The 25,457-nt window shown below is 40.4% G+C and overlaps 2 protein-coding genes across 2 annotated transcripts; both read left to right on the top strand.

The window, feature by feature from the left end:
* Nucleotides 1-7,834: 7,834 nt before the first annotated feature.
* On the top strand, nucleotides 7,835-17,697 carry LOC308287207 (3'-5' exoribonuclease HELZ2-like; the record flags this gene model as incomplete). The annotated part of the gene is made up of 11 exons (XM_080728324.1): nucleotides 7,835-9,204; nucleotides 9,907-10,090; nucleotides 10,272-10,379; nucleotides 10,492-11,006; nucleotides 11,106-11,729; nucleotides 11,876-12,674; nucleotides 12,796-12,871; nucleotides 13,008-16,413; nucleotides 16,540-16,625; nucleotides 17,272-17,409; nucleotides 17,496-17,697. The coding sequence occupies 11 exons, from the start codon at nucleotides 7,835-7,837 to the stop codon at nucleotides 17,657-17,659; spliced, it is 7,470 nt and encodes a 2,489-aa protein (XP_080584450.1). The 3' UTR covers nucleotides 17,660-17,697.
* An 8-nt stretch (nucleotides 17,698-17,705) lies between these two features.
* On the top strand, nucleotides 17,706-24,617 carry helz2c (helicase with zinc finger 2c). The gene is made up of 8 exons (XM_080729065.1): nucleotides 17,706-17,935; nucleotides 18,037-18,156; nucleotides 18,250-18,442; nucleotides 19,327-19,473; nucleotides 19,626-19,835; nucleotides 20,036-20,186; nucleotides 21,341-21,508; nucleotides 23,356-24,617. The coding sequence occupies exons 1-8, from the start codon at nucleotides 17,853-17,855 to the stop codon at nucleotides 23,475-23,477; spliced, it is 1,194 nt and encodes a 397-aa protein (XP_080585191.1). The 5' UTR covers nucleotides 17,706-17,852; the 3' UTR covers nucleotides 23,478-24,617.
* The last annotated feature ends 840 nt before the right edge of the window (nucleotides 24,618-25,457 follow it).

Genomic DNA, 25,457 nt, shown 5'->3' with positions numbered 1-25,457 from the left:
ATATTGTAAAAAAAAAAAAAAAAAAAAAGGAAGTGGTTTTTCTGGTTTATTCTTTTATATCCTGTTCTAGCAGACAGACACATCTACACTATAGCTGTGGGCATAGCAGTGGGCGTGGTTTACTGGTGCCAAAAGATGTCGCCCATTCATTTTTCCCATAGAGATTTACGGTATACAAATATTTATATCAATTATTTTAAGCTTAGAATCAAGCCATGAGATGTGTAACCATTCAGGATCCCAGGGAATCATGACCATAAAACCTTTGCTTCTGTGAAAAAAAGGGAAAAAAAAGTAAAACCACTAAACAAGTGTATTTATGAAATGTAGTATATCATATCATTAAATATTTAAAAAATATATTTGTCAAAGCTTTTATTGTCATGATTCAACAGGATTCTGTATGGCTTGATTCTAGGCATAAATATGGAAATTTTTCAGTTTTTAGTTGCACCAGTAAAGCACTATTGCTATGCCCTGGCAATTGCAGCATTATTTGGTTAAGGTTTACTATACATTGGGGAAATGTGTCACCTGCAGATTCTGCATTTGACCCATATGTGTGCAGACAGTCACAGTCCAGCTGCTGGGGCACAATCCAACAATGCCAGATGAACTTGATCATTTCATTTAGTCTTCTTAGGAAAAATCACACCCGTGTGAAGTGGAGCTGTGTGTGTGTGTGTGTGTGTGTGTGTGTGTGTGTGTGTGTGTGTGTGTGTGTGTGTGTGTGTGTGTGTGTGTGTAGATCATGTGTACCGATTTTTGTGACATTTGAAGAAAATATGTAGGAAAAGGAGCAAAAAGTGTGTTTTGGATAAAATTCAAGATGGCGGAAAATCTATCCTGGCGCAAATGGGCGTGGCCTATATGAGGAGATGCGTCATGACCCAAGGAATCCAGGGAAAAGGGAATTTTAATTTTCCGACCTACGGTTCAAGAGTTACAGGCCGAAACGTAAAGTGGACTGTTATAGCGCCACCATGAGGCCGAGTGACGATTTTTTTTTTTTTTTTATCCTTGATATCATTATAAATCTCCTCTCCAAGTTTTGTAACTGTAGCCCCTATGGTTTGCGAGAAAAAAAATAATTGAATGTGAGTTTTTGCCATTCCCATTATAAGTCAATGGGGAAAATTAATTCACTAATAAATTAATATCAATTAAACGATACAACTTTTCTCTTAGAAAAGTAATAGCACACGATTCCCGATGAAGCCGGTCAATTTGACATATGGCGCGAGTGTGTGGTGCAAAAACTGTTGGGACTAGTGGCGTGCCGAAGTTTAGGAAGTTTCAGGCTACATACACACACACAGACAGACCCACACAGCCACGTATAGGGAGCCTGTGTTTCACACAGCTCCAAAAAAGTATATAGACTATGGGTTAGGGTTATGCACATGCATCTGTACATCATTATTAGGCTATGTATCAGACTTAATTTTATTCTTCGACAATTCTTCTCTTTGCCCCAAAATGATGGATAGTCTATAGGCCTACATAGTCCTACATTTGGCCTAGCCTAATGTAGAAATGTTAGTTCTTCGTGTAATTAATAATCATGTATAGGCTACTCTTACAGACCATTTTTCTAATATTTTAATATTTTAACATTTTGGACAATAGCCAGGTGCGTCCACTGCCCAGATGTCCGAGGTCCCCATCTGACCAATATAGTGAGCAGCAGATGTTGTTGTTTTTTTCCTTCCTATTTTTTTCCTTTTTTTTTTTTTTTTTACAGTAGGCTACAGTTACTGACGCCAAAATTACAGAAACGAAACTCAGGCTATAGACCTACATCGTGTGGGTGTGTCTCGAGGAAATAGTCTACTCTAGACACATGATGAGCGCACTGCTCATACATACTGTTTTATCAAGTATCGATGAGAATATTGGGCTCTACAACAATCTCGATTCCTGAGCATAGTGAGGTGAGTGTGGATAATGATGCTACAGTAGCCTATATCCTATTAGTGCGCACAAATAGCGACGGTGTTTGTATCTCTGTAGAAAGAAGAGAAAAGCGGATCGACAAACTTTATTCTTAAACCGATTAAAGTCAAAGCCACTCTCTCAAGTTGCAATTGACTATTAAGTTAAGTTAACTTAGGCCTACTGTTATAATTAATAGGCTACTCCATCATCATATCGTAATTTCCGTGCTTGTTAAATTTGTTCCATGTAGCCTAATTTCCGTGCGTCGGTGACCGCACATCGCTGTGCCTGTAGTTCAACAAAATTATATTCCATTTCCCAGCGAACTTGACTTCCAAATTGACTTTTATTAATAGAAGAATTTATTAGAAGTTTGCATAGGAAAAAGTACAGTTTCATGACAAATCACTGGTACAAGGTCAACTCAACTAAAAGGATATCCTAAGCTTTTGTTTACGCATGAACCACTCTCATATAACATTGAAAGACAGACGGATAGAACACAGTAGTATAGTAGGTCTATAGCCTACTTTGCAGAAAAAAATGAAAGTAAAATAAAAGAAGAAGCAGATTGTGGAAAAGGGATGTAATAGGCTAAGTAGCATTGCTTACCAAAAAAGCTATAATTTACTTTAGGTTAATTAAGAGCTGGGCAAAAATGATTAAAATTCAATTCTTGTCATTGTTTGGTGGTAGGCTACCGTCCTTCACAATTTCCCACAGTGACAGACAGTTGTGACATGATAGCCTATTGCAACATGTCATGTGACTGTAATCTGTCTTGTCTGTTGTTTTGGTTGTTAAGCACCCCATCTAGCGGATCATAAGATATCTCAGCATTGTTTTAAAATTTATTTTTATTCAATTACAGCAGTTAAAAGACAATATCCCTCACTTTGTGTGTGGTGTGGTGTGGTGTGGTGTGGTGTGGTGTGGTGTGTGTGTGTGTGTGTGTGTGTGTGTGTGTGTGTGTGTGTGTGTGTCAGCCCTATACCCACGCTCCCCCGACCCCTCTTTGTATTTACCTACTGTATGATGTTTTACATTTTTAATTTTTGGAGCTGTGTGCAGCTCCCTATACGTGGCTGTGTGGGTCTGTGTGTGTGTGTGTCTGTCTGTCTGTCTGTGTGTATGTAGCCTGACTTCGGCGCGTAACTAGTGCCGCACCATTTACGCCACTCGCGCAATATATACATCAAAATGTGCGGCTCGGCCGGGAATGGTGTTCTATTACCTTTCGTTCCGATCCGCCTTACCATGCCGACGTAATCGGCAAAAAACGACGCTTAATTGTCCCCATTGACTTATAATGGGACAATGCAAGAAATCACTTTCAAGTATTTTTCTCTCGTAAACCATAGGAGCTACAGTTTCAAACCTCGGAGAGGAGATTCATAATGATTTTAAGAATGAATCGAAAAATAATTACATCACTCGGCCTCATGGTGGCGCTATAACGGCCCACTTTACGTTTTGCCCCGTAACTCTTGAACCGTGGATCGGAAAATTAAAATTCTTTTTTCCCTGGATTCCTTGGGTCAAGACGCATCCCCCCATATAGGCCACGCCCATTTGCGCCAGGATAGATTTTCCGCCATCTTGAATTTTCTCCAAAACACACTTTTTGCTCCTTTTCCTACATATTTTCTTCAAATGTCACAAAAAACGGTACACATGATCTACACACACACACACACACACACACACACACACACACACACACACACACACACACACACACACACACACACACACACACACACAGCTCCACTTCACACGGGTGTGATTTTTTAATTGTTTCCCCCTTTTTTCCTGACTATATCTACTGCATAGTACTGTGTCCTATCCGTCTGTCATTCAATGTTATATGAGATACTTAAATGGTTTCCTATATGGAAATAAGCTTAGTCTTTTCTAGGATCTCCTTTTAGTAGACCTTGTACCAGTGAACTGTACCATCATGAAACTGTACTTTTTCCTATGCAAACTTCTTCTAATAAAGTCTTCAATCAATCAAAAAAAATGTGTGTGTGTGTGTGTGTGTGTGTGTGTGTGGTGTGTGTGTGTGTGTGTGTGTGTGTGTGTGTGTGTGTGTGTGTGTGTGTGTGTGTGTGATTGATTGAAGTATTTAGAAGTTTGAAAAGGTACAGTTTCATACAGTTCACTGGTAAGGTCAACTAAAAGGATAAGCTCCGGAAAGCCAGCTAATTTACATTGAGAGGCTTTTTTTCATATAACATTGAATGACAGACCAATAAAACACAGTACTATGCAGGAAAAAAACAGTTGTGAAAAAACACAATGCAAAGATATATGGTATTTACAACAGAAGGGTCAGGCCAGGTTAAGCTAAGTTTACTGTTTCAATAGCAGCCGCCTGTAAGTGTTTTTTCAGAGCGGTTTAAAGTTAGTGATTTACAAGGCCTTTGGGCGTTCCACATTTTAGAGGTATAGCAGAGAACGTATTTGACCCTTTGTTTGAGCCGAATCTGGGTTAAACATAATCTGTGGAGTTGCCTCTTGTTGTAATTGTGGACATCCTTGATGTTTTGGAAGTATTTTGTAAGGTAAAGTACATGGGTATCTTAATGGTGTATATAGTGTATCTTGTACACCAGGCCCATTGTAATTGTGCGTGCGTGCGTAAGGTTTGTTTGTTTTGTTTTGTCATGGTTTTATAGTAGCCTACATAAACTGCTGTTTAGGCCTACTTGTTGCCTAGCAGGCTCACAATGAAAGCATTGTTGCCATGCAGGGGCAGGTGTGACAGGGCGGATATAATAGCCAGAGTGCCAGACTACACCTGGGGAAATATTTTTTACCTAATTTAAGTATCACACATGTTCGTTTTACAATATAAAGATAGGCAGAAACTTGGTTTTAACAAAAAGCTTTTATTTAATTAATAATATATATATCTCATAATATCACCCCATTCTTATTGCTATATTGTTACAATGATGATGATATTATATTAATTGAATAAAAGCTTTTTGTACTTTTAAGTAATTAATAATGGGATTGGCTTTCAAGTCAACACGACTTTGCCTTCAATGCCCTCAATACCCGCATAAAAAAGGGAGCGACAACAGCGATCTGGTAACACACAAAACATGGTAAACATGGGCAAATTCTCCTTCTACAGCACTGCCACCCGAGCGTGGAATGCTAACCCATCCAAATGTTTGTGTTATTTAAGACCAAAGTGTTTGTCTGTACTAGTGCAGTTTGCATTTCCGTATAATAAAATATTCAATCAGTCAAAAGTGAAAATGTTTCTGCATGGACTTTGGCATTTCCTCAGTGCAAACATGCATGATGAGTGCACCTATGATCTATGATTCTATGGCTTAGTTATTAAACACACATAAAGCCAAGTGTATTTTCATAGAGGTCCAAGTGTTAACAGGTATTGTTAAAGGAGCTATAGTCAACTTTTTCTTGAAAAACGGATGCTAAAATAAAAATAATGTTTCGAAAATATTTTATAAAAAAATAAGCTTCATATATGTGTTTCAATTATAAAATGACCACAAAAAGCGGAAAAATAATGATAAAATAATCATTTTGGCCCTTTGTTTACATTTACGGACCCTGTAAATGTAAACAAAGGACCAAAATGATTATTTTATCATTATTTTTCCGCTTTTTGTGGTAATCTTTTAATTGAAACACATATATGAAGCTTATTTTTTTATAAAATATTTTCGAAACATTATTTTTATTTTAGCATCCGTTTTTCAAGAAAAAGTTGACTATAGCTCCTTTAAATATGCAAGAATGTTTTATTTTATTTTTTATTTATGTATTTATGTATTTATTTATTTTGGGGGGGGGGGGGGGGGGGGGTTACATTTGTGAATAATAAATTACCGTTTTCTCATAACGTTTGCCTGCAAAAGCCTAATCCAAGACATCTTGTAAAAACTTCTCAGAGCTTTGTGAAGGCTGAGTGTATTAATCTATTCCTTAGTCGCTATACGAGGCTGCTTTATAGTATTATTGTTTAAATGTAGGTTGTGCAAAAATGTATGTTGCCATGAATTCCTTGGCTCATTATGCAACTCCCTGTATAGTCCACCTATATAGCTCAGCCGAACTACTGTAGATTTTCGCCAATTTGCATGTTCTTTAAAAACACACTTTTTGCTTTAGATTTTGTCCAAAACTCATATTAACTGTGCTGCTGTCGTCTTATTGTGGGAGATGGTAAATTGAGATTTTCAAATAAGGTGCAGTGATGGGTCATGTATGGGCAATTGAGAACAAATCTACAGTGTTTATAAATGGTATTTAGAGTTAGAAGATTGGTTTTAGTTGCAGTCTGATAGACTACAGCATAATCCATGATGGGTAGTGTGACTTGTAGCACTATTTTCTTTCTGGCTGTGAGTGTGAAACAGTTTTAATTCTGGTACAGAACGCCTGTAAATGATTGATTAAAAAAAAATGCATCATTCAAGGATGTGGCCTCCAGAAAATGTCATGCTTGCTGAGTCATAGTGATGGGCCACTGGCCGGCCTCCATGTTAGTGGTCTGCCGTCCGGCCGGATCTCCCACCTATTAACCAATTTTGATAATAAATAATTAAAGTTATACCATGTAACTTTTTTTATAAAACAAATCTTAAAATTGTCCTAACTCTTAAATCGCTAAAGTTTTAGAACACCCACTCCGTTATTTTCAGCTTCTGAAGCCTTCTCTTTATATGTTTTCTATGATCCTGACCGGGGTCCGGTTTTCGCGCAAAAATTACGTCATCATACACTACCGGCCAATCACAGCGAGGGTTATACACTGCCGGCCAATCACAGCGCATCTTGAAGTGGGGTCGCTAGCTATCACAATAGGGCGGCCATATTTGTAGGCGCCCGTGTGTCTCTATCTATACTCGGGTGAAACACTCCGTTTCTCCGGAATGCCTGAACGCACAGGAACCAGGGACCCCTCTAAAGATAGATCTCGGCGAGGTGGAGGCAGACGCGGGATTGACGCGGGGGTGTGAGGCCCGGTCCGCGGCGAAAAACGGCCGAAAGACGCGGACGCTACTGACCACTAGTTGAGCAACTTACACAGTATAGCTTTAAATAATAATAATAATAATATTTTTTGTATAAGGTCATCTTGCAATTTACAGTTATCAAATTAGGTATTGATTATGTTTTGACCCATCCAAATGGTCTGAGGCTAACTTACTTGCTGACACCTGCCCTATTGTCTACTCTAGAATGTACATATAGGGTGACTCATCATGCATGTCTCACTTTGCAATTAGGAAAGTCCAGTACTTGTGTTTATACAGCACTTTAAGGGCGGTATGTGAGCTTTGCTTTGCTGCATGCATTTTGACAGGTAATTGCAGCTGTTGCAGTTATTAACATTACTGTCACAAGTCCAGGTGGAGTAGGGGTAAAGTACCTGTCCAGAGACTGGGGTTCGATTCCTCTGACACTGCTGGGTTCATGTTTTTATTATTTTATTAACCACCTTATATCACAACTTAAATGATAGGCATTTTATACTAATGTACTGCCATTTGTTTCCGGAAATGTCCATTCAGATAACTGAATGGTATAAACATATTATCAAACTTGAATCAAAAATGTTTTTGATTCTACAGTGAAAACTGTAGAATGTATTTGCTGCTCATTGTTCTAACACAGTGTGTGTGTGTGTGTGTGTGTGTGTGTGTGTGTGTGTGTGTGTGTGTGTGTGTGTGTGTGTGTGTGTGTGTGTGTGTGTGTGTGTGTATGTGTGTTTCTATTGTCTCCTTCAGATACAAGAAATCTAAGGAGGACTTTTCTTATTTTCTTTTTTATCCATATGAATATAAGTCCCTGTTTTATGCAGAGCTAGACTATATTCATTAGATATGAGAATGCCAACAATAGCACAATGGCAAATAAACAGGCTTATGGGTCCAAATTAACACATCTTTTATCAACACATGACTTTAAGCTTGTGTGCGCTGACTGCTCAGTCAAAGAGAATGAAATTACATATTTACTCAAATCTGCCAGCCACCAGTGTGCACGCAATACTCTAATTGGCAAAGCCAAGGCCAGTGACAAATGGAGGCCTATTTCTCGACGACCCGCATTTCCAAATCCAAATCTGTATGAAGTATGCTGGTACTTTTCAGAGGGCTCTGGTTGTAAAAAACACAAGAACCGATGTACCTTTGCCAGAAGCGATGAGGAAGCCACAGCATGGAACTTTGAAAAGTGCCAGGGATTAAACCACACATCATTCTGCCAGCTTATAGCTCAAACTGAGATAGTTGCTGCTGAGCTAAACACTGGTAAACTAGATAAACCCGAAACCCTGAGCGACCTGTTAGCAGTTTTAGACGTAACAGCTGCGTGTTCCTTGTGTTCTGTCCAAGAGAAAGAAATAACCGTCTCTCTTCAGTCAGTTAGTCACTGTTGTGGCAAAGATTTGCTTTTAGCCAAAGCCAAAGGCTCCAACCTATGGAGACCCGTTTCACCCCGGCCATCACTTAAAAGCAAAAGTACCCTTTATCAAGTATGCATATATTTTGAGGAAGGCTCTGGTTGCACAAAACATGGGAGGAAATGTACATTTGCTAGAAGCATGGAGGAGGCCACGGTATGGAACTTCGAAAACGACAGAGGGATAGATACTGCTGAGTTGATTAGACTTGTAACTGAATCTGAAAAAAATGCCTCACAGCCACAGATATTAGCCGAAAACATACTTAAAGAGTTTTCAGGTGAATTTCTTGAGTTCTGTCAATATTGTTTTCTAGGCAGTCCACCAAAAATGACAGTTAGGAGCTCAAACAGCACTTGCTCATCGAATGCCATACATGCCTGGAACCCAGTTTTAGTCCATCACGTAACACACAGTCAGGGTAAGGAAGTGTACAGCCAGGTGCGCCCCCTTCCCCCAAACTGCAGATATGAATACTGTAGCCACGTCCAGCGCGGCATGCCCTGTTGGCATGGGCCCTCCCAGTGCCACTGTGCCCATAGCGAGGTAGAGTTGGCTGTGTGGAAGGCAGAAGAAAGTGGGCCTCTCGTTCGTGCGGAGCTCCTTCTGCTGAGCCAAGACAGAAAGGCTGAGCCCGGCCAGGTGTCCATCTACTGCAAAGCCTGCCTCCTGGTCCTGTCCTCTCAGGAGAGCTTCCTGAAGCACTGTGCCTCCTTGGAGCATGCCCAGATGATATCTGACGATACCGCCATCAAGTGGGGATGTCGGCCCCCTCCCCACTGCAGCAGGGAGCGGTTTTCCATATGTGACAGGTAAAGGTTCTCTGCTCACCTTTCATGTTCTCTACTGGTTCTTCAGCTTTGTTTAGGCACGTTATGGTTCTATACCATGGTTCTACCATTTGGAAAAAGGTGCTATAGCTCCCCAAATGTGCCTTTCATTTCACACACGCACGCACGCACGCACGCACGCACGCACGCACGCACGCACGCACGCACGCACGCACGCACGCACACACACACACACACACACACACACACACACACACACACACACACACTCACACACACACTCAAAGGATTATGATGCAAATACACTATAGGCCTATATATTTTATCACTATCCTTTTGAGTCGAAAGGATGACAGGATATTGGATAACATAAAACATGTTTACACACATCTGTCAAAAGTTGGTGCAATATGTTTTTTTGCATACAGTATACATCTTTTTTCATTAAAAAACGTCTATCAATCGATCAATAGCACCTTTAAGATTAGGGATCACATAGCACCAAAAGAGGTTCCCCAATAATTATGAGTCAAAGAACCACTGTTAGTGCTATTTATCACCATTTTTATATGCCAATTAATTAACTTCAAATAGTCACATGATTTCCTCACTGTGTGTGATCTATCCTCTGATTTCTGAGGCATATTGACATTTTTGGGGCCATATTTGGCCTTTCACTCTGTAGTATACAGCATTTAATTATGCTTCTACTTCTCTTTCAAGGCCAGCCACTTGTGAGTATGGAAACAGCTGTCTAAAAGCCCATTCTGTGGAGGAACTGGAGGAGTGGCTGATGCGTGCCAACGAACAACAAGAGATAAGGCTTAACATTGAAGCTCAAGGCTTCATGCCCTATGGTGAAAAGCTCTTAGAGGAATACAGAAACAGCAGCAACGAAGTATATGTTGTAAGTAAGAATCCCAGATGTTTTTGTCCAATATATAACAATACATTATTTATATAGATAGATAGATAGATAGATAGATAGATAGATAGATAGATAGATAGATAGATAGATAGATGCAGATGACATTGCATTTATTTTTTATGAATACTAATGAAAATAAATTATTGGAATTATTGAACAGATGTCTGACCAAGTTGATGATGTCAGTGTTATGTGTGATGAAGAGTTATATGTGGACTGTGAGCAGGCAGATGCAAGCTTGCACTGGAACTTTCATGTCAACACAGAGGTACATTTTACCCACATTTCTATAAGCTTAAAATGAGTTAAAAATAAACAAATTAATAAATAAAAGTGCATCTTTGTTGTTGTTAGCTAATTACATTTTTGTTTATATACAGAGGCTACTTGTGCATGTGGCGCTGCTGAAACAGGAGCCAGGAGCTTCATTCTCTCTTGGAGAAATTAGTTCCATGCCCTGCACCTATGCCTCAGGTGAACAGTTCAGAAAGGCAGACATGACCTATGACATCACTGTGTCCTTTGAGGCCCTCAACCCAGGCCTGTACGAGCAGTGGCTAGTGCTGGATTTTGACATGAGACCAGTGCTGCTGCAAAAGCTCAAGGTTAGGGTCGGAAAGCCAACCCCAGATGGCATCAAAGAACCACCTGTGAACCGTGGTACGTCCTCTCAAAGTCTTGAACGCTGGCATCGTGGAAACCGAGTCATCATCCCATGTATAAACAGAAGAGAAGATCAGGAAGAGCTGTTAAAGGAGTACAAGCCTCCTCAGATTAGTTTTCTTTACAAACCAGCCAACAGCAACCAAACACCTCTGAATCACGAAAACTACAAGGAGAGAATGCATCACTTCCTGTATGATGAGGAAAGGGCAGAGGAAGAAGTTGTCTCAAGGTAATATGATTATCAATGAATCTTTCACAGTCCTTTCACAATGTCTTAAATATATGAGCATTATGTAAAACAAGTGTATATTCTTCCTCTTTACTTTAGACTCAATTTTTGTGGAGAAGCTATTATTTCAGACACTCTTCAAGATATGAAGGCTCTTCATGGAGAACTGTACTGCACTGTCTCAGTTACTTGTAAGCTCACACCAGACACCCCAGAGGGATCGGTACTGAGACGAAGTGTCCAGTCAGCTCTCATAGCAACAATGTCCTCAGCTGGGAACAAGTCCAAGGTTTATGAAGCCATTGTTGTACGAGATACTATGACTGAGAACAAAATGCACTTACTACTCTCCAAAAGATGCTGCTCAGAGCTGGACCTCAGAAACAATGAAACACGTCAGATGGAGGTGCAATTTCAGCTGAACCGTCTGTGGTACTGCAAGATGCACAAAGCTGTAGATCGCCTACCAGATACAGAGAGAGTCCTGCCAGACTTAAAAAGATGTGGAGTTCCTGTGAATGACACCAGCTGTGACAAGGTGAATGCCAAGCAGCAGGCTGCAATCAATTTCATCACAGGCGATTCAGATGTGGGAAAAGGTGTGGCACCACTTCTTATCTATGGACCATTTGGAACAGGAAAAACATTCACACTTGCTACCGCAGCGAGAGAGCTCTCTCAGCAACCTGATGTCAGAGTGCTGATCTGCACGCACACCAACAGGTAGTTATACATATTCAAAATGTAGAATCGATCCTAGGCTGATGTTCTTTTTTGGCATGGTTATTCATTTATATGTAGTTTTAAATTACTGCTTATAATTATTGTTTTAACAACAATATTTTAACAGTGGCAACCATTCTTTTTAGTTCTGCAGATCTCTATGTCAAAGATCACTTCCATCCTTTCATCAAGCATGGACACCATGGAGTGAAGCCAATTCGAATAAAGGCAAAAAACTATGGCAATTCTTTGAATGCCACCGATGCAGTCACTCTGAAATATTGCCATCTCTCAAAAGATGGACAATATTTTCTACCTCCCACGAAGTCTGTCCTGGATCGTCACAGAATCGTGATAACAACTACTTCAATGGCACAACACTTTCATGACCTGAAGCTACCTAGTGGCTACTTCACCCACATTCTGATTGATGAAGCCTCCCAGATGCTGGAATGTGAAGCCCTGATTCCTCTTGGTCTGGCTGGGCCAAACACCAGAGTTGTTCTAGCCGGAGATCACATGCAGATGGGACCCAAGCTCTTCTCAGTGGAGGACCATCAGCGTTCCAATCACACGCTTCTGAATCGGCTGTTTCACTTCTATCAAAGCCAAACAAGTGATGCTGCCACAAATAGCAGAATCATCTTCAATGCAAATTATCGTTCAACCAAAGAAATAGTGGACTTTGTATCCACTCAGTTCTATGTCGGCAAGAATGATGCTATCAAGGCTGTTGGAAAAGTTCCAGTGCATCCAGATGGCCACTCCCTGAAGTTCTACCATGTAAGAGGAGAGTGCCACATGGACATAGATTCTATGTCATGGTACAATAATGCAGAGGTCGTAAAAGTTGTTGAAATAGTACAAGATATTGTGGAACATTGGCCATCTGTATGGGGAAACAAGGACCACAGCTCTATCTGTGTTCTATCAGAGGGATGCCAGGTAAAGTAGGACACTTTGATTTTTATTGTTGACTGTTGTTATCATTGGAATAATGGCTATAAGTTGATCATTTATAATACTGAGCAGGGAAAACAGTTGAAACATTTCTTATTTTTCATAGGTTCGACAAATCAGAAAGGAGCTCTGGAAAAGACACCTTGTTGGAGTCAAAGTTGAGAACATCGCAAATGTGCAAGGTGATAAATTTGTATCTTGATAAGATAACTAATGAATAATAATTAAATCGAACCTTAAAATGTATTAATGATGGTAATAATATCTGATTTAATGTCATTTTCCTGATTCTGAAATGTGTCTTTATTTTGTCTACAGGAAAACAATTCAGGGCTGTTATAATCACAGCTGTTCAAACACGTGAAAGCCTAACATCATCTCACTTACCTGGTGTTGAGCTCTTCAATGATCCTCGTGTTTTAAACACAGCCATGACCAGGGCTCAGTCCCAAGTGTTTGTGGTTGGAGATGCTGCTGCCCTCTGCACATTTGGGAAGTGCTCAAGAATCTGGAAGAACTACATAGACCACTGCATGAACAAAGAAAGTGTTGAACCAAACCACCTCACCAAAGATTTCTTTGAAAAAGAGATCAATGAAATTTCAAGGTTCCAAAGAATAGAACAGCCAGATGACAGCAGCTTTCACACTGATGCAATTCTCCAACAACTGGAAGATGACATTGCCACGATGGAAGCAGAATACAGTTCAGACAAATTTGAGCCTCTGAAAAAAGATGAGCCTACATACAATATCAAATATGCTGAGAAAGATAACCTTAGGGAGCTAAGTATAAGTCAACCAAATATGTATGTCCGGGGACGGTTGGTTATGGAGTCGTTTGACACAGGTTATGTCATACCATTTGACAACCCCACCAAACGTGTAAGCCTGAAAGGCAGGCAGAACTTGGGCAAGACCTTTCATGGAGATGAAGTGGTGTTACAGAGACAATTCTGTGACGGCATTACACAGAATAAAGTTTTAGGGGTCACCAAGATGGCTGAATCATCCCGTGTATTTGTGTGCACACTTGAGGATGAAGATCACTGCAAAAGGAGGAAAAGCCCTGAGGAAAAATTCATCAGAAAGATGATGATACCACTTGCTAGAAATGCTCCCAAACTATGCATATTGGTTAGCAAGAAGGATCACAATCTCATCCCTGTATGGGACCATAGTGACACACATTGGATTTGGAACAACAAGAGTGTCCGTGTAGAGCACAAACAGAGCCATGTGTTTGTGGTGGAAGTTGTTTGTTGGAATGAAAAATGTTTATTCCCACTGGGGAGGGTCATAGATGTTCTTCCTATTGGAACTTTGGAGGATGGGCTAAGGATTCTAGATGCAGAATTCAGAGTTGAATCTGCCACCGAATATTCAGAAGGTGAAGATCCCAGATCAGAAACTGAGTGGAGCCACACTTGCACAGGAAGAGAAGACTTACACAAGGTTAAGACATTCACTGTTGATCCGGAAAAATCCAAAGTGTTGGATGATGCCATCAGCGTCAAGGAATTTGATGATGACCACTATGAAATAGGAGTTCATATTACAGATGTGGCTAGCTTTGTGAGTCCAGGGGATGCATTAGACAGAGAAGCAAAACGTTGTGGTACCACATATTACCGCCCAGGGACAGAGCCCATCTCTTTGTTTCCAGAATCCTTCAGCAGTGAGTGTAGTCTTCTGCCAGGTCGCAATCGCAGTGTTATTTCTCTAATAATAAAAGCAAAAAAGGCAACAGATGAGATCGTTGGAGAGCCAACATTCCAGCTCTCTCTAATCAATTCTGATCGACAGCTGTCTTATGACGTGGCAGAGGACATCATCAAGGAAAGATCTGGGAGGGAACCCAAGTTTGATACAGTAGAAGACTGTGTCGCAGTGGCTTATCGTTTTGCAAAAGCCCAAAGAAGAGCTAGACTTAAAGACTGGGCATATGCTCGTCCTGATGACCATCGATTACCTGGGAAGAGGAGAGCCCATCTGATGATTGAGGAGCTTAGTGTGTTGTTCAACAGATGGACATCTCACGTTTTGATCCATGCACTAGAAACACGAAATTGCACACCCCTTCGATGCCAGGCACCACCAATTCCTGAAAAGGTTGAAGAGTTGAAAGAGATGTATGGACATCTCATACCATTATCTTTTCATTTGAAGCACAGAGTGCTGGACTGTGACCAAGAATTCCCAGGGGAGGAAGGTTTCCGTGTCCTAACGAAAGTGTGGCATGAAATTCAGTCAGCTGCCCAAACAGAGAATGACCAAGACAAACTAATTGATCTTATTGCGACAGATGACATCCACCCTCAGCTTCTACCAGCAGTATCTCAGTTCCGAAAGTGCTTTGGGAAATCTTACATAATACGTTCACACTCATCGCCCAAAGCAGATGTTGGGCACTGTTTGATGAAATTAAGGTCTTACACACAAGCCTCCTCACCGTTAAGGCGATTCATTGACATCATCTTGCAGAGGCTTTTGCACACACAATTATGTGGTGCTCCAGTCCAGTACTCTACAGGAGAAATTGACATGTTGTGTCAACATTCTGAAGAGAGCATCAAGACCGCAAAGCAGTATGAACAAAAGGCTGAGATGATCTCCTTTGCAGTGAGCATGAAGAAACAAAATGTCTCAAAGGTAGCATTTGTTGTTAGTGCAGATGCAGAACAAGAGAGTTTCAGGGTGTCATTTCCTTTTGACAAGGGCATATTTCCAGACAGCTTACCAGTCATGTACAGAGATTTACAACTGGAGGAGCAACCATCTCATGAAACAAATGTTACAACTCTTAAGTGGAGAAGACGAATCTATTCTGCCAGCAAATCTACCATCAAGCAAATCCACGATGAAGTGAAAAGGCTTCAAAACCACAGTCCCTGCACTGAGATTCCTCTTTCAACCTGGAAAGCCATTCTTGAAGCAATTGACAAAGAAAATTGGGATCGAGCAAGGTCACTCATACAGAGTGCTGATACAAAGCAAGAGGAACAACTAGGTGTTGTCGAAAAGCTTAACTTTGAGACCTGCTTATGCAGCTCAGAAGAAGAGCATTATGTAGATCTTGCTGTCGAGTTGATGCCAGGTGACACCATTCAGGTCCAAATGACATCAGAGATAAAAAGAGGGCAACCCACACCCACTGTTCAGCTGGTGTTCATCAAACCGAAGTTTGAGATTTGTGTGGATCATGCCCATGACCCTATCCAATGTTTCTCAAGATATGCATACCATCCATCCAAGTCTTCTTATAGGGACGCCGATGATTATATACGGGTGTGGAAACCTATGTGTGAGATGGAGTCTGCTGCCACTGCAGTGGGTGAAAGTGACAGCATAGTCATTGAGGACTTGGTGGTAAACTTCAGTCAAGAGCAAAAGGAATGCCTAAAAGGAAGCTTTGTCCTACCCCTCTCATGCATTGAGAAATGGGCCATTGAATTCAATCTTCCGAAATGCTTCCTTTGCATACGGAAAAGAGGTTTGCCATTGACTGCAACTCTTGACCATTCTGTAGAGGTGGACCCTAGCGATTTCACGTGGGTGGCCCATGGTGTCACATGCAAAATGGAAGACATTAAGTGCTCCAATGACAAAGCAAAGAAAGTGGACTTCTATGTCAAACATTTGCCAATGGACAACATTCCAGACTGTGTTTTTCAGAAAGAAACTGAGTTCACAGTTGAACTAGTGCCAAAGCTGCTACCAGACATGTAAGTGTGAATTGTAAATTGGTTATCTACCAGCTCAATATTAGGCTATTTAAAGCTATCTGTATAGAGTATACTAAACCCACTTCAAATTTTGAACATATCATTTTATTATTTATTTGTCTTTAGACGAAAAGAAAATGCTGTCATCAACATTGCGTCTGCGTGTGACCTTGTCAAGAAGCTAGCTCTTGGACATTTCATTCCAAAAGAAGGTAAGCATATCTGTTTGGACAATAGTCAAAAGTGACATAATTTTAGAAATTCATACCAAATCAAAACAATGTGTGTTCCAATGGATCCAGTGTGGTTATTTAGTTACATCTTAAGCTTTGTTAATACCTGTCATGAAATTGACGATCTATAAGCTCACGACACATGGCATTGCGGCGGGTTGTGAGCTTGTAGATTGGCTATTTTTGCTAAACTTTTGTGTGACACTGTAGTATCACATTGTCTAGAATTAAATATTAAACACTTCCCAAATCCAAATCAATAAGTCATAAACAGCCAAAACCGTCAATGTCCTTGCTAAAGGTGTGACAGATGAGGTGCAACATTGAATTAGAGTGAACAGTTGGTGTTAAATGGAAAAGCATCTGTCTGTCATCCAACATTGTTCATTGTCTCTTTAGAGAGCCACCAAGCTGATATTGGAGGCTGGTAACCAGCCCAGACCACCACATACTGTATTGTAGCCTTTACTAGTTTAGCTCTAAAATCCTAGATTAATGTGATTCGAGACCAGTACCTATACCTGACCAGGAGGAGGCCATATAAGTGTTTTTTGTTTTCTCCCACACAGACAAAGACAATCATTACCTCACAAAGTTTTAATGTTTCTTACATTTTGTTTGAAAGCGACACCATACGCAATCCCCCGCTGGCAGCTGATGAAAAAAGAACCACCAAAAGGACTACCAAAGTTGAACGAGATTCAATGTGATGCTGTGGAAAAAGCTCTCAACAACAACTTCACACTTATACAAGGACCACCAGGTAACATGTAACATTAAGCTGCATACTCTGATGCCTCAGGATTAATTTCAGCCATTTTAAACTGTCTTCATAATTATGTTTTATAGGCACTGGAAAGACTGTGGTGGGAGTATACATTGTGTACTGGTTCTTTGAGCTGAACAGCAGGACAAACAGGAAAATCGTTGACCCGATTGACAGCAAGAAGAAAGAAGTGATTCTCTACTGTGGTCCTTCCAACAAGTCTGTTGATGTTGTTGCAGGTAAGTAAATGTTTTCTTCTCCTGTATTTGTTTAGTTTCAATGAATCATATTGTTTATAGTAAGTGCATTGCATTAACTCTTGATGAATGCAGTGAATACTACTGTACATACATACATCTTTGAATGTTTTGTGTGTAGAGTACCTGTTGAGGTTTGGTGATGCTCTGAAGCCCCTCAGAGTCTACAGCCAACAAGTGGAGATGCTGGACTACCCTTATCCAGGTTGCACCCTCAACTTCTCTCCCAGGTCACTTCGCCAAGAGTGCTCCAAGCCAGAACTCCGGTATTGTAACCACAGTATTCAAGTTTGATATACAAATTTGAATTAGTTTTTGATCTATAATTCACATTAATTCATATTTTCCTTCAATTGATTATTTTTAGGAGCATCACACTGCATCATCGCATACGTGAGAATAAAGAAAACCCTCATTCAGAGGAGATAAAAGCATTTGACCACAGAATAAAAAAAGGACCAGAACTGACTGACGGAGAAGTGAAAGAGTAAGCTCACACTGTTCAACTTATTTATTTGGGACATTTCTATTTTTATTTTCTTTGAGTACAGTTTAACAGAATGGATTCTTTCCCTTGTAGCTACATAAATGTTCTCAGTAAAGCTCGGAAGTATGAGCTTAAACAACATGATATCATACTGTGCACATGTACAGCAGCTTCCACCCCCAGCTTGAAAAGCACAGTCAGTGCTCGGCAGATACTCATTGATGAAAGTGCTATGGCCACTGAACCGCAGGCCCTAATTCCATTAGTCTGCAACAATCCAGAAAAGGTGTGTTGAACTATTTCAGACTAAATATTCTGTTATTTCTATCTGGATCTGTTGTTTTTTGATTGTTGTTAATCAATATTGCTTTCATTCCAACAGTGTCTGGCTCAGTTTGACAATTGACTGTTGACCTCATCATGGTTCTTCAGTATGTCTAAAAGCATGTGCAAGATTTGTTGAAATGTGAAATTAATATACACATTTCTAATCATATGAGTGTATAAATACGTACTAAGATATAGAAATATAGGGCCCAGTTTTGGGGCTGTTGGTGCGTTGGTGTGAGGCTTGCAGTGGAAGTGCAAAGTCACAGTTTCTGGAGGTAAAGTGGCATGTTTTGCCCCGTCTGCTCAGTGACAGTGACCACTTTATGTCTGCACGGATATAATATACTGTATAGTGGCCGCGCCATTAACTGCACTTCACACCAGTTTGCCTGTTTCCCCAAAAATAGGGCTAATTTGCATGTCATGCTCTGCATTCAGACCCTACCAAGTTACCAACAGTGTTGCCGCACTACTGTCTGATTGAGGCCTAAATGATTAGCATTTAATAAGCAGGACATAAGAACACTGAATGGCTATTAGAAACAAAATTAAGAAAAGCCTCATACATGTAAATTGTACACTTTGTTAAGTGACAGTGTCACTTGCCTAAAATAGCTGAATACCAAATGTATGATAAAGTATAAATTAGGTTTAAGGTTCCTAAGTTGTTTGAGGTCTCAATGTTGAGTATATTTAGGTGACTGAGAGTTGATTGTCACACTAATGCACCATTAAACCATTATACTGTATGTGGGCTTTAATGTGCATGAGCAGTCTTTTTGGATGTCATTCAGATGTGGTGCATGATTGAATAATAACTAATTTACTTTATCCCTTTAGATTGTTTTGCTTGGTGACCACAAACAGCTGCGACCCATTGTCAAAAATGTCCATGTCAGGAAGTTAGGGATGTCTAAATCCCTGTTTGAGCGTTACATTACCCTCTACAAGACTAGGGCATTGATGCTGGACACCCAATACAGAATGGTGAGACCATGTCATGTTTCTTAAAGTATATTATTACTGTAGGTAATTTTACTTTATTCGTTAGTGAGGTGGACGATTAATATTGTAATATTAATATTGTCGACTAAGTAAAAGTATTCTAGTCAATGACTGTGAATTATGCACCTTCATAGCACGAAGACATATGCAAATTCCCATCCGAGGCATATTATGAGGGACATCTGAAAACCATGGTGGAGCGGCCAAGCAGTGTCTTCTTAGTTGACGGAAAGCCAAAGTCAGTCATTTTTGGAGACATTCGAGGAGATGAGATCAGTCAGGTTGTGCGCACAGCAAAGGGCAATGAGAACTCCAAAGCCAACTTGGAAGAGAGAGATATAGTGGTATTGTATTAAATCACCGTTTGTTTCGGCATTATTCAGTGCTAAACTGTAGTATATCCCCATAACTGAATGTCATCTATACATTGTCTATTAGTGTGTTATGTCTTATTAACTTTAGCTTTGTGTGTGTGTGTGTGTGTGTGTGTGTGTGTGTGTGTGTGTGTATGTGTGTGTGTGTGTGTGTGTTTGTTTTTGCACAGGTAAAGTTTGCTAAAGAACTGGTTGAGAAATCCCGTATAGAACAACAAAGTATCGTGATTCTGTCTCCCTACAATGCCCAAGTGTCAGAAATCAAAGATTGCCTGAAGGAAATGGACAAAATTACTGTTACTACCATTACAAAAAGTCAAGGTGACTGTAAAACTTTGTACCAGCTACTAACCTTTCTCTATTCAGCAGTTGTTTCGTTAATTTATTTTTTTCTTCCATAAACAAGCTGTATGGCTTTGAAATTCCTAATCCCCATAGCCATATGAATCAGCTCAGTGGTCTTGTGAGTGTCCGCCCTGAGATTGGGAAGTCAGGGTTCAATTCTCTGATCGAAACAATATAAATATGGGACCCTAGCGTCATGTCCAGGGGATGTAGGCCTACTTGTACATCACGCTACAGAAGCAAGAGATAGGCTCCTGTGGCTCAGCAAGATTTACTTATCCAAACAATTAATTAGCCAACATAGAGTTAACTCAAGCTAATCTTCTGTCACAGATTAAATATTGGTCAAAGCCACAGTCGGCAGTCTACACAGTTTGACATGGTTTTTATTGTATGCCATCTCAATTGTTTAATGAAACTACTGGAAATGGGCGAGGTCGCGCTATTTGTCTTGGCCATCTGTCTTGGCCATCTGTCTGCAACATATATGGATTCTGTTAGGGCATCATCTGGGATACAATCCCTTTTATGCCCATATATGGAGATCCCTAAAAGAATCCCTTTTATGCCCATATATGGAGATCCCTGCTCTGAGTATCTGACATCACTGTGATGTAACCTGTGATGTCACAGTGATGTGTCAGGGGAACCACAGTGTCAGGAGTTACCCGTCCGGAGGGACACAGACAAGCTGTGGCGGTTCTGATAGTTAACTGCGACCTACAGTCTCAACAAACAGCACTGATGACTTCACAACCTGGTCTGAGGTTGCATGCTGACGGGGGACATGATGATTTACGATTCTGTCCCCATCAGGACGTAACTTGAATGGCGCTGAGTCGGCTGAAGCAGACTCTGTGCTCACAGTCAAAATTAAGTCTTTATTTAATAAGACAATTTTAATAAGACAATTGATTGTGATTCAGTGATGATGAGACACAGCATTAGCGTCTTAATGATTGCTATCAGCCAGCCAGCTATATATGTCACTTTCGCTTGATGCACTAATGAAGGCCAGCAGATGCTGCTGTGCATGTAAGAAAGTGTCAGACAGTCGATTTCAGAAAATTGTCAATGAAAGTATAATAATGTACTGTAATGAAACTGCTGTACAATATTGTGTGTTCTAGGCAGTGAATGGAGGTATGTCATCATATCCACTGTGCGCTCTCTGCCCTCTGTGGAGATTGAAAGAGAGCCAGACAGAGCTTGGCTGTCCAAACAGGTTGGCTTTGTGGGCGACCCCAACCAGATCAATGTAGGCATCACCAGGGCCAAAGAAGGACTGTGCATTGTTGGTAAGATATTACAGTGTATCAGAAGTTTACAACAATGTATTTCCAGTTTACTACTGTGTACTACAGTAGTAAACTGTAATCAAGGCTCATTCATAGTCCAGGGTGGAGTGAGCAGCTATCACCGTTGTGTCGTTCTTTAAAGTCAGAAAACTACAACATTACGTCATTCGCCGCACAGACACATCTCCAATGCTTTTACTATCAGACAATCACCCTGTTTCACCTGGTTCACTGATTGGTCTAGAAGTTGGGTAGGCGGTCCTCTTGCTTTCCTCTGGCAGTTTATGAAAACTGGGAGTGGGAGAAGACAGAGCATTGGCTCTGGGAGTCGAGAGTTGAGACACGGAAGACGGAACGGAAGACAAAGCAGGCGAAATAAAATAGTACAAGAAGTGGTTTGAATGTCACTTGAAGCGCAACATAACCATGTCCACCATGCGTTATATTGTTTTACCTTAAATGATACGCGGCCAGACGGCCACCGTTGCTGCCCAAAGTCAGTGCTTCAGGAAGTCAGTGGGCGGGTGTTGCGCATATGAACCAGAGGCAGTGGTGTAAAGTAACTAAGTACAGATCTACAAGCTCACAAGCTTTTACTCAAGTACATTTTGAATTCTGCACTTTTACTTGTAACAGAGTATTTCTGGATTGCAGTATTGATACTTTTACAGGAGTAGTTCACCACTTTTCAACCTGTCTTCATATAATAGGTCCTCACTAATGTTCATGATAAAATATCACAATTTTTTTCTACTCAGTCCAAGTCTCCTAGGAGAGCTGTGGGAAGTTCAGAATCCATCGTCTTGTGACATCATCATTTTCCCCCAAAAGAATTAATCAATATCTTTGAAAAAAATATTTAGATTTTTATTATCGCGAGAACAATGGCTTCCACTTTAAAATTGCAACTTTTCAGGAATAGAAAGCCTGCAGTTTCTATAAGCTGTATTGGCAATCGATGATGTCACAAGACGATGGGTTTCTGACCTGCCCACAGCCCTCCTCTGAGGGAAAAAAAAAAAAAAAAGCTATTTTTGAGTGAGGACCAATTATATGAACATAGGTTGAAAAGTGGTGGAGTGCCCCTTTAAGTAAAATGTTTGAGTACTTTTTCCACCACTGACGAGAGGGAGGCAGGGTCACGATGATAGGACTTCACCGTGTATGATGGCCTCCACTTGTTATCACCTAAAAATGTGAAGAGCTATCATTTCACCTGGACTATGAATAGGCCCTTAAGTCCTTCCTTATCAGTCATAACTTCCCTATTTCATAAGCGCATCCTAACTAGGCTACCTATAAACAGTTAACCACTTAAGCGCTGCATACTTTGTTGTACAGTTTTCAACTGTACAACAAAAGTAGCCTATGTGATTGGATTTCACTCCCTAGTGAGGTATGCAAATATGGGGTGGATTTATCACCCGAGACATTTTTGAATCCGCCCCTTCCATGATTCCATGTTTCAAGTTTATTTGCATTAAAATTTACATTAAAATGCATTTGAATTTCTTGTTCACAAGCCACACACAGAAAATAAAACGAAGACATACACAAACACATAAGACATTGGTACAATCAGCATATCGGCTGAGTGCATCAGTTGTAAAAAGGAATAAAAAGTATGCAACACCTTTCAACAAATAAGATAAATTGCATTGTGCTACTTATTTAAGAATCGAACTGCTTCCGGAAAGAAGCTGTTTACCAGCCTACTGATATTTGTCTGGCCATACCAGGCTAGCTCTCTGCTTGCGTTTATCGTAACTGTAATGTTGCTGCCTGCCTACATGTGTACTGTGTTTGCTTCATGTTAATGTTTTTTTTTTCCCTCTCTTCCCTAAAAGGAAACCAGGAATTACTGAACTGCAGTCCAGCTTGGAGACAACTCCTAAAGCACTACACAGCAAATAACTCCGTCACAAAAGCCGAAAACATTTCTGTGCGAAGGACAAGAGTAGCCAGATAGATTGTTTTCTCTGTGATCTAACAATACACAGCCTTTGCGGATGTTGGCTGAAAGGATTGTTTGAAGTCTTCTATCGTGGTTTTTGTTGCACATTGGAGGGCTGCATGCATGCTGATATTTGGTTGCATGCCGCTGTTTCACATTGAAAATACCCAATACGTACAAGCTAACATTGTGAGCTTGTACACAAGCCACACAGAATGAATCCAAGTTTAAATCAGCCATAATGTGATCTGCTACTGATCACAGAATGAATCCAAGCGACACAGAATGAATCCAAGTTTAAATCAGCCATAATGTGATCTGCTACTGCCAATGTAGCAGAAATGGTCCAAGCACACAGCCGTGACAACCAGCACAATAGTTTTAAATATTTTAGTAACATGTTGATAATTTATCATCCACTTTTGCTGATTTTGATATTACTGACACTGTGAAATTTGTCTTTTCGATTGTGATTTAACTTGATCTTCATACATTTTTGTAAGAATTGAGAAAATATGTACTTTTTTTATAAAGCTTTTGCAGTACAGATGCTGTATTCAGCCCAAGATTGAATGTATTATATGTAAGTGGAGAGCTGGATGCTAATACTTGATTGCACGCCGCTGTAGTCGATGACTATTATGCACCTTCATAGCATGAAGAGACATGCAAATTCCCATCAGTGGAATATTATGAGGGACGTCTGCAAACCATGGTGGAGCGGCCAAACAGTGTCTTCCCATGCAGGCACTCAAGCATGTGTACCATGAAAATCTATATTGATATATTATTTACTATATCTATTCCACTTAAAGGGGAAGACCACCCATTTTCAATATTGAACTATGTTTGCGACCGTCAGGGAGCAGTTTACTATGAAAACCTCCACCGGCCGTCCGTCCGTCCGTCCGTCCGTCCGTCACGTCACACCTTTGTTTGTGTACGGTGTGATGTCATATATCTTCAGTATGACATCACACCACATGTGTAAACAAACCTTTGTGTACGTTGCTGTGGCAACAGTCTGTTGTTGCTGGTCTGTTAGTGTACGTTAGCAACCACCTTAGCAACCATGGTTTTACCCTAGCAACCAACTGTTTACCCTAGCAACCAACTGTTTACCATAGCAACCATGTTTTTTTACCCTAGCAACCAACTGGGCATAAAAGGGATTCTGTTAGGGATCTCCATATATGGGCATAAAAGGGATTCTGTTAGGGATCTCCATATATGGGCATAAAAGGGATTCTGTTAGGGATCTCCATATATGGGCATAAAAGGGATTCTGTTAGGGATCTCCATATATGGGCATAAAAGGGATTCTGTTAGCTGTTAGTGATCTCCATATATGGGCATAAAAGGTATGCTGTTAGGGATCTCCATATATGGGCATAAAAGGGATTCTGTTAGGGATCTCCATATATGGGCATGAAAGGGATTATGTTAGGGATCTCCATATATGGGCATAAAAGGGATTGTATCCCAGATGATGCCCTGTTAGGAGATCCACACTAACAGAATCCAGATATGGTCCTACCGAACCCTGGCGATAAGGTCTGAGTCGAAGAAATGCTTCTTTCCTGGCAAGAATTGCCCCTTTATACTGTAGGGCTCGTTTGTGTATTGTATGACATCACGCCACATCATCGGCTGAGGACTGTGTGATGTCATCATATCTCCATATATGGAGACATAAGGGTGTTTTTAATGAATCTATCATGGTTAAAATGGAGTTTGAAGTTACAATGAGTGTGTGTGGGGAGAGGGCCTGGGCGTGTTGGAGGGCCAGATAACATTTACATCAAATATCTAAATACTGAATGAAGAAAATTAAAAACTGTTCAGGGTGTTCATACAAGCCTGATTAGACCGTACAATGACAAAAAGTTTTTTTGAAAGTGGAATATCCCTTAAGTCTGACCTCACAAGCCCCATATTTGGACACGAACAACATATAACTCCATATGTTAAACAGTTGGTTGCTAGGGTAAAAAA

The sequence above is a fragment of the Nannobrachium achirus genome (assembly GCF_963921795.1).
Source record: "Nannobrachium achirus genome assembly, chromosome: 6".
NCBI classification, from domain to species: Eukaryota; Metazoa; Chordata; class Actinopteri; order Myctophiformes; family Myctophidae; genus Nannobrachium; species Nannobrachium achirus.
This window is presented reverse-complemented; position numbering and strand designations above follow the sequence as displayed.